Raw genomic sequence first — 14,828 nt, forward strand, 5'->3', positions numbered from 1 at the left:
TGAACTAACCTCGTTATCTCCATACTGATTTATACCTGCCTCTGGAGATTTCCATTACTTGCATCTGAAGAAGTGAGGTTCTTACCCACGAAAGCTTATGCTCCCAATACTTCTGTTAGTCTTAAAGGTGCCACAGGACCCTCTGTTACTTTATACAGCCTAAAAGATCATAGAATCCAGATGGTGAACGTAGGAGGCTGTCCAACACTCAAAATACTGCCGAGAATAAAGAAACAAGTGAATTAAATATCTCTAAAAGTCCAGTATAGCAAACATTTATGAGACTGGTGGCATATGATTTGTTTGGTCAAGAGTTTTGTGGCCTCTGCAATAGAGATCTCTCCACTTCATTTTTATAAGTTTTTAATATCTTGGCATTTTTGTCATCTACTGTAAATATATCAATCCTCTGCTGCAAAATAATGAAGCTGAAAATTGTGCAATAATTGCACAGACTGATTTTTTTAAACGTTGTCCACACAAAAATTGAGCACCTTTATTTATCTCTCCAAATTGTTACACGCCTGGAACTTCCAAGATACTTCAACTCTCCACCCACACCAGGCCTAAGTTCTTTGAGCACTGCCAACAAGTAGGCTAAATCTTCTGGCTAGTGACCTATTGGATAATTTGTCAACCTACTGAGCTCTGAAACTGGAGATGGTATCTAGAAGCAGGGTCATTGTGGACAGAGATCTGGGCGTGCTAAGCTAGTCTCCACCTTCGAGGTACCCTGGGGTCTTCCAGAGCCAATGTGTTGCCAGGCCACTGGACTGAGACAGACTTTGTATCAAAAGCAAAAGTCTCATCAGATACGTACTGCTTTTAGCTCCTACAGAATTTCAGAGCGATGGGAAGAGCCAGTGCAGGAGAGCACTGGAAAGCCCTATCTGAGAAGAAGGATGTTTTGGCATGGTAGATTAGATTAGATTAGATTAGATTAGATGAAATAGATAGAATGGTTGATTAGGAGATATGGTCCTGACAAAATTTTAGCTCTCACCTGTTATCAATCAACTTAAATATATCATTTCCCTCAAATAAACAAAAATAATTCTCCTTGATGTTTCTCTTTTAAAATTATTTGTATTTTTAAACATTCACTACTATTTTTTGTTGTCTTGGTGGAATTATTACCAGCCGCAAAAGAAAAAAATACTTCTAAAGCATGATAAAGACTACAGGAATTAACTAACCCACTCAAAGTTAGATGATGCTCATTTATCTGTATAGAGTTGTCTAGCAATAATAATAATAATAATAATAATAATAATAAAGTAAACGAACCAAATTAACTACTGCAGTTAAGTGTTACTGTAATTATTTCTTCTACAGCATTCTGAGAAACACATTAAACAAATGAACTGCAGTTCAATTATTCCCTTGTATCCAGAAAAGAGGGCAGAGGAAATTGAGGTGAAAAAATAATGGTATCTAGGCTACATCATATAGTTTAACTCAAAGAAGAGCAAAGGGAAACATTTAAGGTAAATTAGCTAATTTTGTCTCAGTACCTTACATCTGAAGCAGAATGTTACCATGGAAAACTGCCTGCCCACACTAGCAGGAGAACAATGTATAATTCTTGATAGTTTGAAGTGTATAGCTGATATACAGCATCCATATGCTTTCACAGTAAAATTACTTTTTGTAAAGAAAAGGTATGCAACTCGAAGTGAAGAATGGGATTCAAGACAGAAGGAAAAGGAGAAGGAAGTCCCTAGACTGGAATTTAAGATGACTCCAGCAAGAATAAGATAGACTTAAATGTGTAAGCTGCCATGTTCATTTTCTTCAGCAACAAGACAACACACTTTTCCTGTCATTTTCTCGATCTCAAATATTAGAAGCATATTGCAAAGCCAGTCAGTTTCCTGAAATGCAGATTTAAGACTGAAATATACTGTATGGGTTTAAAAAGCACATTTGATATACCGGTATACAGATTTGAAATAACAGAATTTTTTTATTCTTGGTGAACTTGTCCAGCTGAACATTTCATCAATTTCTTTTGGTCTTGGAGGACTTATGGAAAAGATGTAGGACAGTGAAATCTATTATTTCATATTCCTGTTACAATGCAAAAGTTCAATTTTCTCAGGACATTTGAACACAATTATAAACTTCAGAGAGTGATATTAAGAATAATATTAAGAAACAGCGTTGCATATATAACAAACTTCATGGTCATAACTGTACTTACCCGCCAAATGCCTGGATTGCATAAAACTTGGAAGCATCCAAAGAACTTCCACTTACTATTCGAGCCTTTAATGAAGAATAAAAAAAAGCTTAGTTACTCAGTTTCTGCCAAGAGATTTTGGATAGAATTTAACTGCATCGTACATATAACACCTAATATGAAAAATGTCAAGCAGGGTCAGCTCCAGGCCAAAGCTACATTAATTTTTGCTTTGAAATACATGTGATTAGCATTCAGCATTTAGTGAAAAACACTGGTAAAACCCCGGAGAAGATATCAGATATTGCCTCCCAAGTATGGCTGCCCTTTAAATCCCAGAGTATGTGCAGTGTAGATGATAACTAGTCAGAGGCAAAAATCCAGACACCATGTTTGACAGTAGCAGACCCCCTGTGTTGGCAACTATGATTTTATAAGATAAGCACAACAGTGAGGCTACCCTGTTTATAAATGCAACACATCTGGAATACACTCAAAGGAGAACAAAAGAATGGAAAGCTGGGAAACATGCACATTTCACAACTAAAATGAAGGAACCAAACAGATCAAATAAGTCACAAACAAACATCAACAAAATACACAACCCCTTAAGGAAATATGTGATTTTAAACCTTTTCATCCACAGAACTGCTATCTGAAAGAGAACCAGGAAGAGGGGGAATAAAGGTTAGATAAAACAGTCTCCAAGAAAACGTGTAAAGTTATGAAAAAAACTCCTACAATTCTAGCTTGCTAACGTAGAAATGAAAGGAACAACAGAAGCTGAGTAACATATATGTTTAGTTTTCTTAAACGTGATTGCTATGACAGTATACTCTGACAAGTGCAAAGATGTTTTAATATATAATGAACCACAGTTACTCACACAAGACTTTTTAGTTGTTAAAGATGTTTATGGTTATCTTATAAACTAGCACTTGATGCTGTTCAAATCTAATGTCCAGCTCTGATACCTTTGCATTCATTAGTATTAGTAAATGTATTTTATTAAGGTAGGACTGAATGGTCATAAAAAGTGGTGATTTCAGATTTAGAGTAAGGCTTTGTTCGCAAAGAAAAATAAAACTGCTCTTCAGGCATTTAATGGATATATTAAATATTAAAATTATTATATTCTAACTATTCTGTTCTACCATGCAGATACAGGAAACTAAAAAAGGAAAGCCAATAATCATAATTTAATTGTGTGCATTTGAAATGTATTATATATCATACAATCAGTTTCATGGTCATACAGTATTCTTCATGTCCAGCATCAGATATAAAACATTTACGATGGAAAATGTACGTTTATTTCATTTTTTTCAAATATTTAAAATGCTTATCGTTTCCTTGTACTAAATTATGTATATCACATCTTTCCATCAATAAATTTATCTTTTACACGCACAAAGTTTGTATTATGTATTGTGTAGCTATAAACTTGCATTGTTATAATTGTCACCTTCACAAACTTTGCATTATTTTTTCCAAGGAGTATGCACATTTTATATGTGCCCTCTAAATCATTTGGATTTTTTTCTATAGGATAAGCACTGCTCAGCATGCTTTTACTACAAAACTATCCCTCACATTTTAGACATATAGTAACTCCTCACTTAAAGTCGTCCCAGTTAACGTTGTTTCGCTGTTACGTTGCTGATCAATTAGGGAACATGTTCATTTAAAGTTGTGTAATGCTCCCTTCTAATGGCGTTTGGCAGCTGCCTGCTTTGTCTACATCTTGCAGGAAGAGCAGCCCCTTGCAGCTAGCTGGTGGGGGTTTGGAACAAGGGTGGACCGGCAGCCCCCTATCAGCTCCCCACTCCCCTAAGTTCCCTGTGGAGCAGCTGCATGCAGTTCAGCTGTGTCCCTCCCCCCACTGCCATGTGCTGCTCCTGCCCTCTGTCTTGGAGCTGCTCCCCGAGACTCCTGCTTGCTGTGCGGGGAACAGGGGGGCTAATGTCAGGGTGTCCCCCTCCCTCCTGCTCCTGCACCCCGCTTACCCCATCTTCCATAGAGCAGGGCTCAGGACGGAGGGAGCTTGCAGCAGCTGTGGTCTCAGCAAGCTGATCTAATTAACAAGGCAGTGTGCTTAAGAGAAATGCACATATCTCTCTTCATTCCTGCTGCCTTCCAGAGTGAGAGAGTTAACCCTTGAGGGCTCAGCCAATTGCTAGTTCATCATTTAGCAGTAAGGGAAATATCCCACCCTCTGACTCCTCCACCTCAACCAAGCTTCACAATCATCATCACTGTGTACCAGTATTAAATTGTTTGTTTAAAACTTATACTGTGTGTGTGCGCGTGTGTGTGCAGGGCCGGCTCCAGGGTTTTGGCCGCCCCAAGCAAGAGTGAGCGACCGTCCGCCGAACAGCTGGACGTGCCGCCCCTCTCCGAAGTGGCCGCCCCAAGCACCTGCTTGGTAAGCTGTTGCCTGGAGCCGGCCCTCTGTGTGTGTGTGTGTGTGTGTGTGTGTGTGTGTGTGTGTGTGTGTGTGTGTGTGTGTGTGTGTATATATATATATATATATATAAAAAATATAGTCTTTTGTCTGGTGAAAAACATTTCCCTGGAACCTAACCCCTTCATTTACATTAATTCTTATGGGGAAATTGGATTCACTTAATATCATTTCGCTTAAAGTCGCATTTTTCAGGAACATAACTACAACATTAAGTGAGGAGTTACTGTACTCTGTTTCAAAGCCAATATAGCTTCTATACAGTAGATCAAACTCAAATACATATAATGCAGATGTATTAGCACAGACAGTGTGGTAGTCACAGGAAGGTGCAATTAAAGGTCCCCATCCTGAAAACATGCCCATGCTTTAAGTCCATTGATTTAAATGGAACAACTCATGTGCTTAAAGCTAAGGATGTGCTTAGGTGTCTGCATGATGGAGGCCAAAGGCAGCCATGTCCATCTAGTTGTTTAGATAGTCTAACCTGTCTGATTATGTTTGATTTTAACATTCAAATATGTTTGAGCCTGATTAGTAGTAGAGACGTGCCTGAGCCAAACCTGAATTCTCAGGAAGCTCAAGTCCAAATGCAAGGTTTTCAGCTCTGACCTAACTCTTGTTAGTAGTAGTCCACGGAACAAGGCTCTCTGGCACCATACTGCAGCTCCTAGTTCCCCTCTCTCACATATTACAAGGGGTTGGACCAGATGACCTCCTGAGGTCCCTTCCAACCCTGATATTCTATGATTCTATGATACAAGCAATCCTATCATAAAGCATGTGTACACAGGGGGGGATAGTAAAGGTTGCCATGGCACTCAACTCCAAATTTCTTGACTTTTGTACATAAACAACATGTTCGCATGATTAATCAAATACACAAAACATCACTAAACAAGGGAAGAATATTAGCCACACATATCGGAGCTCTCAGGGCATCCACCCACCATAATTGTTCCCTTTATAACTACACGCTTGATTACAAACACACATAAGCAGTGTGTCTGAACCAACATTGACTCCTTATGCCAATTGTGAATTTGGCCATTTAACTGCAACAATATGAACTGCCCTGCTGCTTCTCTCACTTCACAGGCTCAGTTTTTTCAGAAGTCTGGGACTAGCATTTTAGTCCCAAAGTTATCTCACTTACCCAGCTCATCTATAGAAATTAACTCTCCTTGTTATATTAATGAGAAATTTGTATTTGTGAAAGCTTTTGATTGGCAGCGCTGGGCATAGCTGACCTCTCTTTCACCACATACCTAGTAGTGCAGGAGGGGGTAGCAATGCAAAGTGCTTCACATTCCACCCCCTCCCCACTGATGAGACTCAACCTTAGATTTGAAGGTTAACCTTTATGGGTGAGAGGGGGATAGTTCAGTGTTTGGGCTCTCTGGGGTGTTTTTTTTTTCCTAAAAAGTGTGCTAATTAATAGCAAGCATGGTGTGTGCTTTGTGATAGACACACTTATCCCAAGCTTATGCTCAAATAAATTTGTTAGTCTCTAAGGTGCCACAAGTACTCATGTTCTTTTTGCGGAAAAAGACGGCTGCTACTCTGAAACTTATCCACCAGCAACTGTACTGATACCACAGTTTCCTAGAGCTGTAAACTACTAAATGTCTATCAGATAGTAAGTTTTCATCATCATCTATTAGGGCTAGACTTGCACTACTGACCTATTGTAAGGGTAATAAACTCCATAGCTTATTACCATTCTCTGAGGTATACTGTCCTGCTGCATAGAAATGTTCTGATTTGGGCTCATGGAAGGGAAACTAAATCAATTTATTTACAGACAATTTTTCTTTAACATCCTCCCAAGCAACGGTGGTTTGTAAAGCGGAGCATACTAGCGAGTAAGCTGAGTCTATTTTAGGATATAACTGAAAGCTCCCTTCAGGGCCAATTATATTGGACTTCCCAGCAAGCAAGATGGAAAAAGGAAAACAAGAAAACTGTTCTTTTAACTGAAGGCTAAATTTAAAGCCCCTCCCTCCCCCAACAACAAAAAAGCTAATTCTTTTTAATTATAACAGTAAGGTATCAGATCGCTGGAACCAGGAACTGTTCAGATAGCACACAATTACATTTTGTCCCAGTGGACAAAATCCTTATTTCTATTCAGAAACCAATTTTCACAGGACACACTTGGTTTTCCCTGTTATCATTTACAAAGCTATTTCCTAACACTGTAACCAATCTTTACTTTCTTAGGATAGAAGCTAAAGCATTTAATAGGATTATCATAACATCTTATTTATACCAGCCTTCCAATTTCTGTAGTATGCCCAATATTAAGAAGTAATTCTTATCCAATAGTCTAATTTAAATGGCTAGGTTTCATTACTCATTCCCAATTCTGACAAGAGGGAAGCAGGGGGAGAAGTCCATAAATTATAAAAGGCAGAAAAGACCACTGTGATGCTCTAGTCTAGATTTTTTTTAATTACACACACACACACACACACACACACACACACACGGTTATTGTGCACTTCAGGTTCATTAAGATTTTGACCATTGATTTGAAGGGGGGCAGGATGGAGACCCAAAGTTATAATTCAATTGCAATCCATTTGCTACTAGAAATCATAGGGCCAGATCCTGCATTCCCTATGCATCTGAAACTCTCAGTAAAATCACTGTGAGCTTAAGTGCACAAGGAATGCAGAACTGATCCCCTAACTAATGCAAGTAATATTCTGCCTCAATTCCTGGTTGCAGAAATCCATTATGTAAATCAAATAAGTAGTATCTCAGTTTTATATATGTTTGAAGCAGATTTTAAGTACATTATAATTTTTAATATACAGATTTCAAACTTAACCATGAGACATATTTACATGAAACCATTTAAATGGCTTTTGTAATTAATTTGCTTTCTTCTTTTCATACAATTTATTAAGCAGGACAATTTGTAACATGTATGGTTTTGCAAAAATTTTGAATTAGATAGCCAAGTGGTCATTTCCAGAACCAGCAAATAGGTTCTTAAGCGATACTCATAGGCTTGTATTATTTCTAAAAAAAACCCCATATTTTAAGTATCCACATTTATTTATCTCATAATTTTATGCAGCAAAGAAAATGTCAGAAGGATAATTTGAAACAAATGAAATATTTAGCATTTCATTTACAGACCTCCTTCAGCTCAGGTAAATTGTACTTTTGAGCAGATGAAAGACATTTAATTTAAGGAACAAAAGGAAATTAAAAGAAAAAATCTGATTAATAGAAAATATAAGTAATTTATTCTTTACAGTAATGTGATCTGACTTCAGTGGCATGGGCAGGGTTTAATTAACTCCTGGGCAGCTGCCTGAATAGATTTCATGGCATATGTTTAAGGTGCAAGTGTTTATGGAAGGCCTTGGGAGAAATCATTTGAGCACTAAAGAGTCAAAACTACCTCACCTTATTTGGGTAAGGCAAGGAGTATATCTTTAGATTCGTTTAAAAAAAAATATCTGTAGATAATGTGCAACCAGTTATCCTTGGACCTAGTAGATTAGAAAAACAAACAAAAAATGTGTGGGCCTAATTGTCGACTGGTGTAACCTGCCATAACTCCATGAAACTCAATGGAGCTATGTCTATTTACATCAGCTGACAGTTTGGTCTATCAAATAACAGGCATTCAAAAAAAGAAAATAATTGGGTCCAATTCAATTTGCATTTGGCTGCAATGGTGCTATAATGAAGTAGGAGTTGATGTGCTCAAGATAAAGCTCAGAGCTAATTTAAGTGTAAATAGAACAGAGGTAAATGGGGGGCATATCCTCCCACTGAGTGCCATATGCTTTCATGCCACTCCAAAGCAACATTTTCAAGAAAACCTGGAATACAAAAGCTCCTGGTCTCAGATGCCTGCAGCGTGTTAAGATTGAGAACCGAAGTCAGACTTGCCAATAATTTGATTCTGAGAGGGAATTATGTTCAGTGATAAAACTCCATGCACTAGAGTTGCTCATGGACACAGAGGGGAGGAGAAAGGGTCTTGGAAATACACTGTATTTAGCTGTTTTCCCATGTAAACAATAATGGTGTCTCATTAACTAAACCAAGGAAAAGATACCATCTGCCAAATAAGCATACACTGAATATGCTTAATGAAATTCTTTGTTCCTAAAAATATTCTGTCCAGTGACTGGCTTCTGTGCAGATGGACAAGGAGTATGGGTGGTCCCCTGAGCACAAGAACTGCTCTGGGTTGGCACGGCCAACCCAAACTGATTTAGGAGAAAGTTCATAGACCTCCACCCTTTGCACTGGTCAGCAGAGCTGGCTGACCTTGCAAGCACTGGACTTGTCTTTGAGCATGTGAGAGATATAAGGTGTGTAACAGCAGGAATCCAGGATTTCCCCCAAAGTGGGCCAGTGCCTAAAAGTTTATATAGCACAATGTATGAAGTGACTGGTTTGCACATGAGAAGGGGAAAATAAAGCTTTTGTATTCTTTAAAGCAGGGGTTCTCAACCTTTTTCTTTCTGAGGACCCCCAACATGCTAGAAAAACTCCACGGCCCACTTGTGCCACAACTGTTTTTCTGCATACAAAAGCCAGGACCAGCATTAGGAGGTAGCAAGCAGGGCAACTGCTTGGGCCCCCACACCTCTGGGGATCCCATGAAGCTAAGTTGCTCAGGCTTCAGCTTTAGCCCATAGTGGCGGGGCTCGGAACCCCGGGCTTCAGCCCCATGCGTTGGGGCTTTCGCTTTCTGCTCTGGACCCCAGCAAGTCTAATGCCGGCCCTGCGTGGTGGACCCTCTGAAACCTGCTCATGGCCCTCCAAGGGGCCCCAGACCCCTGGTTGAGAACCAGTGCTTTATCGATAAGTCTCTATGAATTTACAGGCTGAAACTAAAAGCTGTCTAGAGACATTACTCTAAAAACCTACAGAATTTAATAGAGAGTGGTTTCCTTTCATAGATTTTTGTAAAGTCATCCTACAGAATTCTATATTTTTCTGCTATATAAATGTCTGCGGATATAACTCTCGGCTAGGTTACATGGGTGAGATTGTACCCTACGCCTCTTAGGGTAGGTCTACACATCTGGTGGTGTGTTGACAATGCATACCCAGTTACCAGTTATAAATAGCAGTGTAGACGGTGAAGCATGGATTAGTGGAGTAGAGTGCCCTATCCTGACCCCTAAGATACATACCTGACACAGCCCTCTACACACCCAAGCAGTGCCTCCCACATCTACACTGTTATTCTTAGCTGCATAGTGTCTCTCTGCCTTACCCTGGCCAGAGACTTTTCCCCACTGAAGTGAAAGACTCCGGCAGGGGGTAGGCAGTGGTGAAAGGCTTTGGCAACAGGATGGAGCAGGGAGGGGAAGAGGCGTGGCCACCACGGCCCAGGTGTCCGGCAGTGGGTTGGTGGCGGCTGCGCCAGGGGAGGCTTAGCCTAAGTTATGGCTCCCGTGTAGGATACAGTGCTGTCCAGAATATCTGCAGCACTGTGTACTGTTGCCTGGCCCTCAACATGCCCCTAGTGCCCCCAATACACAGCCAATTCTAGGGCTTGTGAAGGGGTTCTCCAGAGGCTGCCCTGTGACTGTCTTCCACAGCCCCTGCACTGGAAGAATTCTCCCTTCTCTTCCTTGCATATATAGGGTTTTAGGCCCCTTTTATGTGGCATAAAGGGTCTGGACTGGAGGCAAGGACCTACAGAAACTTACAGAAGGCCCATCATTCTGTATTCAACTCTATAGGACTTTTCCATAAGGCAGGGAGTCTGGAGTATCCTCCAGGGCATATTTTTTTATATTATACAAAAGTTCAAAAAGCCTTCTCTTTCGAAGTATTTTTACGAGCCAGGTATAAAAGTTTCCCTGGCAGGCATGCCTTGGCAGAGAAGGGGATGAGCCCTACCTGAAATTCGCTTTGCTTGCCTTTCAATTCAAACAGTTTTCATACTAGATAGGTATTATAAGCAAGGAGCCAATATCGGGCATGGGGCTGTATCACACATGACTGGGCCTTAAGAAACTGAACAAATCCTCAACCCCATGTTTAACCTAATACAGGCAGAAAGCAAAGATGTCCCTGGAAGGAAAACAAGTCATACTAATTCAAATGATAGGCTTGTCAACACGGAGAGTTAGTGTCTTCTATGCTGGGGTTTAAATCTACCGCACAGTAGTTTTCCATGCACTAACTGGCCATGTGGACCCCTCTACCACGCACTACAGTTTCCCTATGGTGCACTTTGAACTGCTCTGATCTGAAACTGAAATAGATAAAAGTTCACTAGAGAACTTTTAGTGCATGGTAGCAGGGTCCACATGACCAATTAACGTGCAGCACGCTTGTGCACTGTCGATTTAAACCCCAGCTTGCCGTGCACTAACTCGCCATCTAGACAAGCCCCCAGTGTCCACCCTGCAGATATATCAGCGAAGAAGAAAATATATGTGAACCCAAAGTAATGAAGTAGATAGTAACCAAGATAACTACAGAATCTGGAGTACACCAGGAGAAAACCAATCATATAACTATGTTATCAGAACATATGGTGTAATTCTTTGTTTTCCCTGTGCCCAGCCAAAGCTGGGACTTAGATGAAAGTGACCTGGCTGAACCTTAATCCAGATAAAACAGATGATGCTAGTTGGTTAACAGAGGGATCTTATGGGCATGGCAGGGATGGTTTCTGGCATCTGAAGTGAGGGGATTTGTTAAAACATCATCTAATAGGTTCACTGTTTGGGAATGTTTTCAGCTCTCTGGCTGATCCAAAATGCTATGAATGGCCACAAGTACCTTCTTCCATAGGTCTCATATGGCAACTGTGATTTTGGATCTGGAGCTTGGCACAGTTCTTCATGCCTTTGTGACTTCCAGATTGGATTTCTGCAATGCTTTCTACATCGGAGGAACACTGATGATTGCTCAGAGGCTACAGTCAGTCCAGAATGTGGCTTCCCATCTGCTTGCTAGTGTTTATTTCAGGGAACATTTAAACCAGTTCCCTGACAACTTCTGAGTTGAGTTCAAGATGCTGAATTGGATCTATACACTGGTATATGACCCCCTCTTTCCCTGCAATCCTCAGTGTCAGTTGAAATCAGCCAGGGTTCTTGAACGAACAGTCCCTGGACTGAATGTCCAGAGGCTCAAGTCAGAGCATTCTCAGCAGAGGATCCCATTCTGCAATGGAATGGCCCAATGGAATCTGAGTTTGTTGACCATTACAGCCCACACCTTTTCTCTGGCTTTTGCCTGAAGGGAGTTATTTTTCTTTTATTGTACTTAATATTTTGGGAACTCGCGGGCGGGGGTATTTTAAAAAGCTTTTAAAGTTACATATTATGTATGCCCAGAGATATTGTATCAATTACACTATATATATTTAAAATTAATACACAGAATTTATGTTTCGGATTCACCACTGTTTTATTCCAATTTTACACTGATGTAATTCATTGATTTCATAAAATTCTAATGGTAAATGAGGCCCTAAAGCATACACCAGCAGCTATTTGGGGTAACTATCATAACCTGGGCACTGCCCATATTTATTCATGCTTTCGACTGCCATTGTATCTCTTGAAATAATTTCCTTATTTCTTTTCAATTGTTTTCTGCCTAGAAGGCTCCTCACTGGAGAAGTGTCTACCTCTACAATTAATGCCAATTCCACTCCTTGTTTATTTATCAAATTGTGCTTGCTGTACAGATGGCTAACTTGACTCTTCCTAACCCGCCGCATGTGTTGGGATTCACAGTATACTCCCTGTGATAGAGCGATTGAATGACTGTCACTAAACATTGCATAAACACTACTCCATTAATTATTTCCTTGCACAAAGAAACCCACTGGAGGGGAAAATCTCCAGATAATCCACAGATTTAATCTCAGAGTATGTCTACATAGCACTATAAACCAAAGGTTCCAACTCAGGCTCAAGCCTAATCCCCCCCTTCCATCTACACACAAATTGTGTTAACTAAGCACTTGGATCCAGGGTTCCAGAACCCCATGGGGGTGGAGGGTCCAAGGCAGAGTCAAGCCAGGATCCAGGGTTCAAACTCTGTTGGTTTGCAATGTAGACACAACCTCACTGGACTCATGCTCTGGGAGTTCACCAAAAGTATCCCACAAGTCTACAGACCAACTTCCTTTGTCCTCTGGTCAGTTAAGTTTTTCCATACTGCACCACAAACAAAGAGGTAGGGCCTCTTTTGGGGAAAGTAATAGAAAGTATGGGATATGGGTGAATGGACTTGGGGCTAGATAACACAGTATAGATGCTGGAAGCCTCAGGTTGGGACTCGGGGTTCAACAATTCCTCACCTGGGGTTACAAATGAGTGTAGACACTCAAACTCTAGGCTAACAAACCCAGGGTCTTCTAATTTGAGTTCTACTAACCATGGGCTGACATTGCAGTGTAGACATACCCTGAGATTCAGCCAAAATATTCCCTTATGGGAGAGGTCTGAAGTCCTGCAGCAGAGGCAGAGTGAATGGCCTGCATATCCCATGGAGCCTGATGATCCATAGCACATCTTTCAGTTCCTCCACTCAGTGATCCAGTGCCAAGGTACTATCCGGCCTCCCTTCCCCCCAGGCATTCCAGCTCTATTAGAAGCAGCTCTGCTGTGCAATATCCCATTTGCCAAGAGTGGGTAGAGCAAGTACAGAGCAAAAGTTAATGCTGATCAGCATTAATTTCCATGTGCCTATCCATATGGCCATCTGCCTGATTCGGACATAAACTTTCTACTAAGTACTGGTGCTCCCTGACTATGTTGCCTGAATACCCGTCGAGCCTTGACTGCCTGGAGTAGATATGGATGAGTTTGCACTGGCTCACAGGAGGGAGAGAAACATGCTGTCATCACTCTGCTCCCCCCTTGCACCTCTCTTTCACAGGTTCAGGAAAATGTATCCCTTTTTTACTTGGTACTCCCTCCCGCCCCACACATACTTAAAACACTACAGTGACATAGCTGTAGTGTTTCAATGTAGACACTACTTATGTCGACAGGAAGGATTCTGCCATTGGCGTAGGTAATTCACCTCCCTAAGAGGAAGTAACTAGGTCAACGGAAGAATTCTTTCATTGACTTAAGGCTTATTTACACTTGAAACATCATAGTGGCACAGCTGCAGCACTGTGGTGTAGACATTACCTACACCGACAGGAGGGGCTCTCCCATCAACGTAGGTAATCCACCTCCCCGAGAGGTGGTAGCTAGGTTGACGGAAGAATTCTTTCATCAGTCTAGCACTGTCTACATAAGGATTTATGTTGGCTTAACTATACTGCACTGTGGATTTTTCACAGACACGTAGTTAAACTGACCTTATTTTCTAGTCTAGGCCAGGCCTCAGAAGAGGCAGGGGAGAAGAGGTTGAGGTCTAGTTTAGAGTAGGTTTTAAAGGTGTGATGATAGATCACATTATCGAGCTAGACCTAATGAACACTTTCTAAGGCACTTGTCAAGACAAAACAGTTCTACTTTGGCATGTGTTAAAATGCTTGAATTAAAGCCTAAAGGGGAGCAGTAGGCCTTGCCTTGACATAAATTTTAGAAGGTGTTAATTAGAATGAGCTAGGTAACTGGGTCTAATATCACACCTTTACAAGGCTGTGGATGATCAGGAGACAAGGACTTAAATATTTAAATTTAAGGGTCAATTCAGTTGAATGTTCTGATATTTTACAGGGAGGAACTAGACAGATCAGAGTTACATTTCAAACCGCTAAACAACGTTAATATGATTTAAACATTTACATAACAAAGCTGTTTTTAATACTGGTATTTCTTCCATGAGGAACCCATGGACAGTCTTTACTCCCTTTCATCTGTAAGGTATCATCACTCAACACCTGGCATTCTAGGCCTGAGCTCTTGTACTTTAGTACTTTAAAAAAATATTCTATTACTATAAACGTATGGTCCCTGCAGTCATCTCACTTATTTCAATCTCAAAGAAACAAACATTCTGTGACTCAGGTGCACTTTGTTACTTACAGCTGAATGGGGAACACTCAAGGCATATAGAGTGATGCAGTTTAACAGTACAAGATAGTGGTAATGCTATTTTAACACTAGATAGCCAGGGTCATCGTGGTTTTGAAATGGAAATGTTCCTTGAAATTCAGCCAATCATCAATATTGCAGACTTTATCATTTAGGTAGCTTACCAAGCAAG

General features: G+C 40.6%; 1 protein-coding gene across 2 annotated transcripts in view; it reads right to left on the reverse strand.

The window, feature by feature from the left end:
• UNC13C (unc-13 homolog C) overlaps window positions 1-14,828 on the reverse strand; it is a 404,743-nt gene that overhangs the window by 360,882 nt on the left and 29,033 nt on the right. For both annotated transcript variants that reach the window (XM_024198093.1, XM_024198092.1), the window contains exons 2-3: window positions 2,815-2,837; window positions 2,204-2,268 (exon numbers count right to left, since the gene is read on the reverse strand). In XM_024198093.1, the coding sequence (XP_024053861.1) occupies window positions 2,204-2,268; window positions 2,815-2,837 (88 nt within the window). The remainder of the gene's footprint in view (window positions 1-2,203; window positions 2,269-2,814; window positions 2,838-14,828) is intronic.

This window comes from Terrapene carolina, unplaced genomic scaffold, assembly GCF_002925995.2.
Source record: "Terrapene carolina triunguis isolate 2854851 unplaced genomic scaffold, T_m_triunguis-2.0 Scaffold67, whole genome shotgun sequence".
In the NCBI taxonomy this organism is placed as follows: Eukaryota; Metazoa; Chordata; order Testudines; family Emydidae; genus Terrapene; species Terrapene triunguis.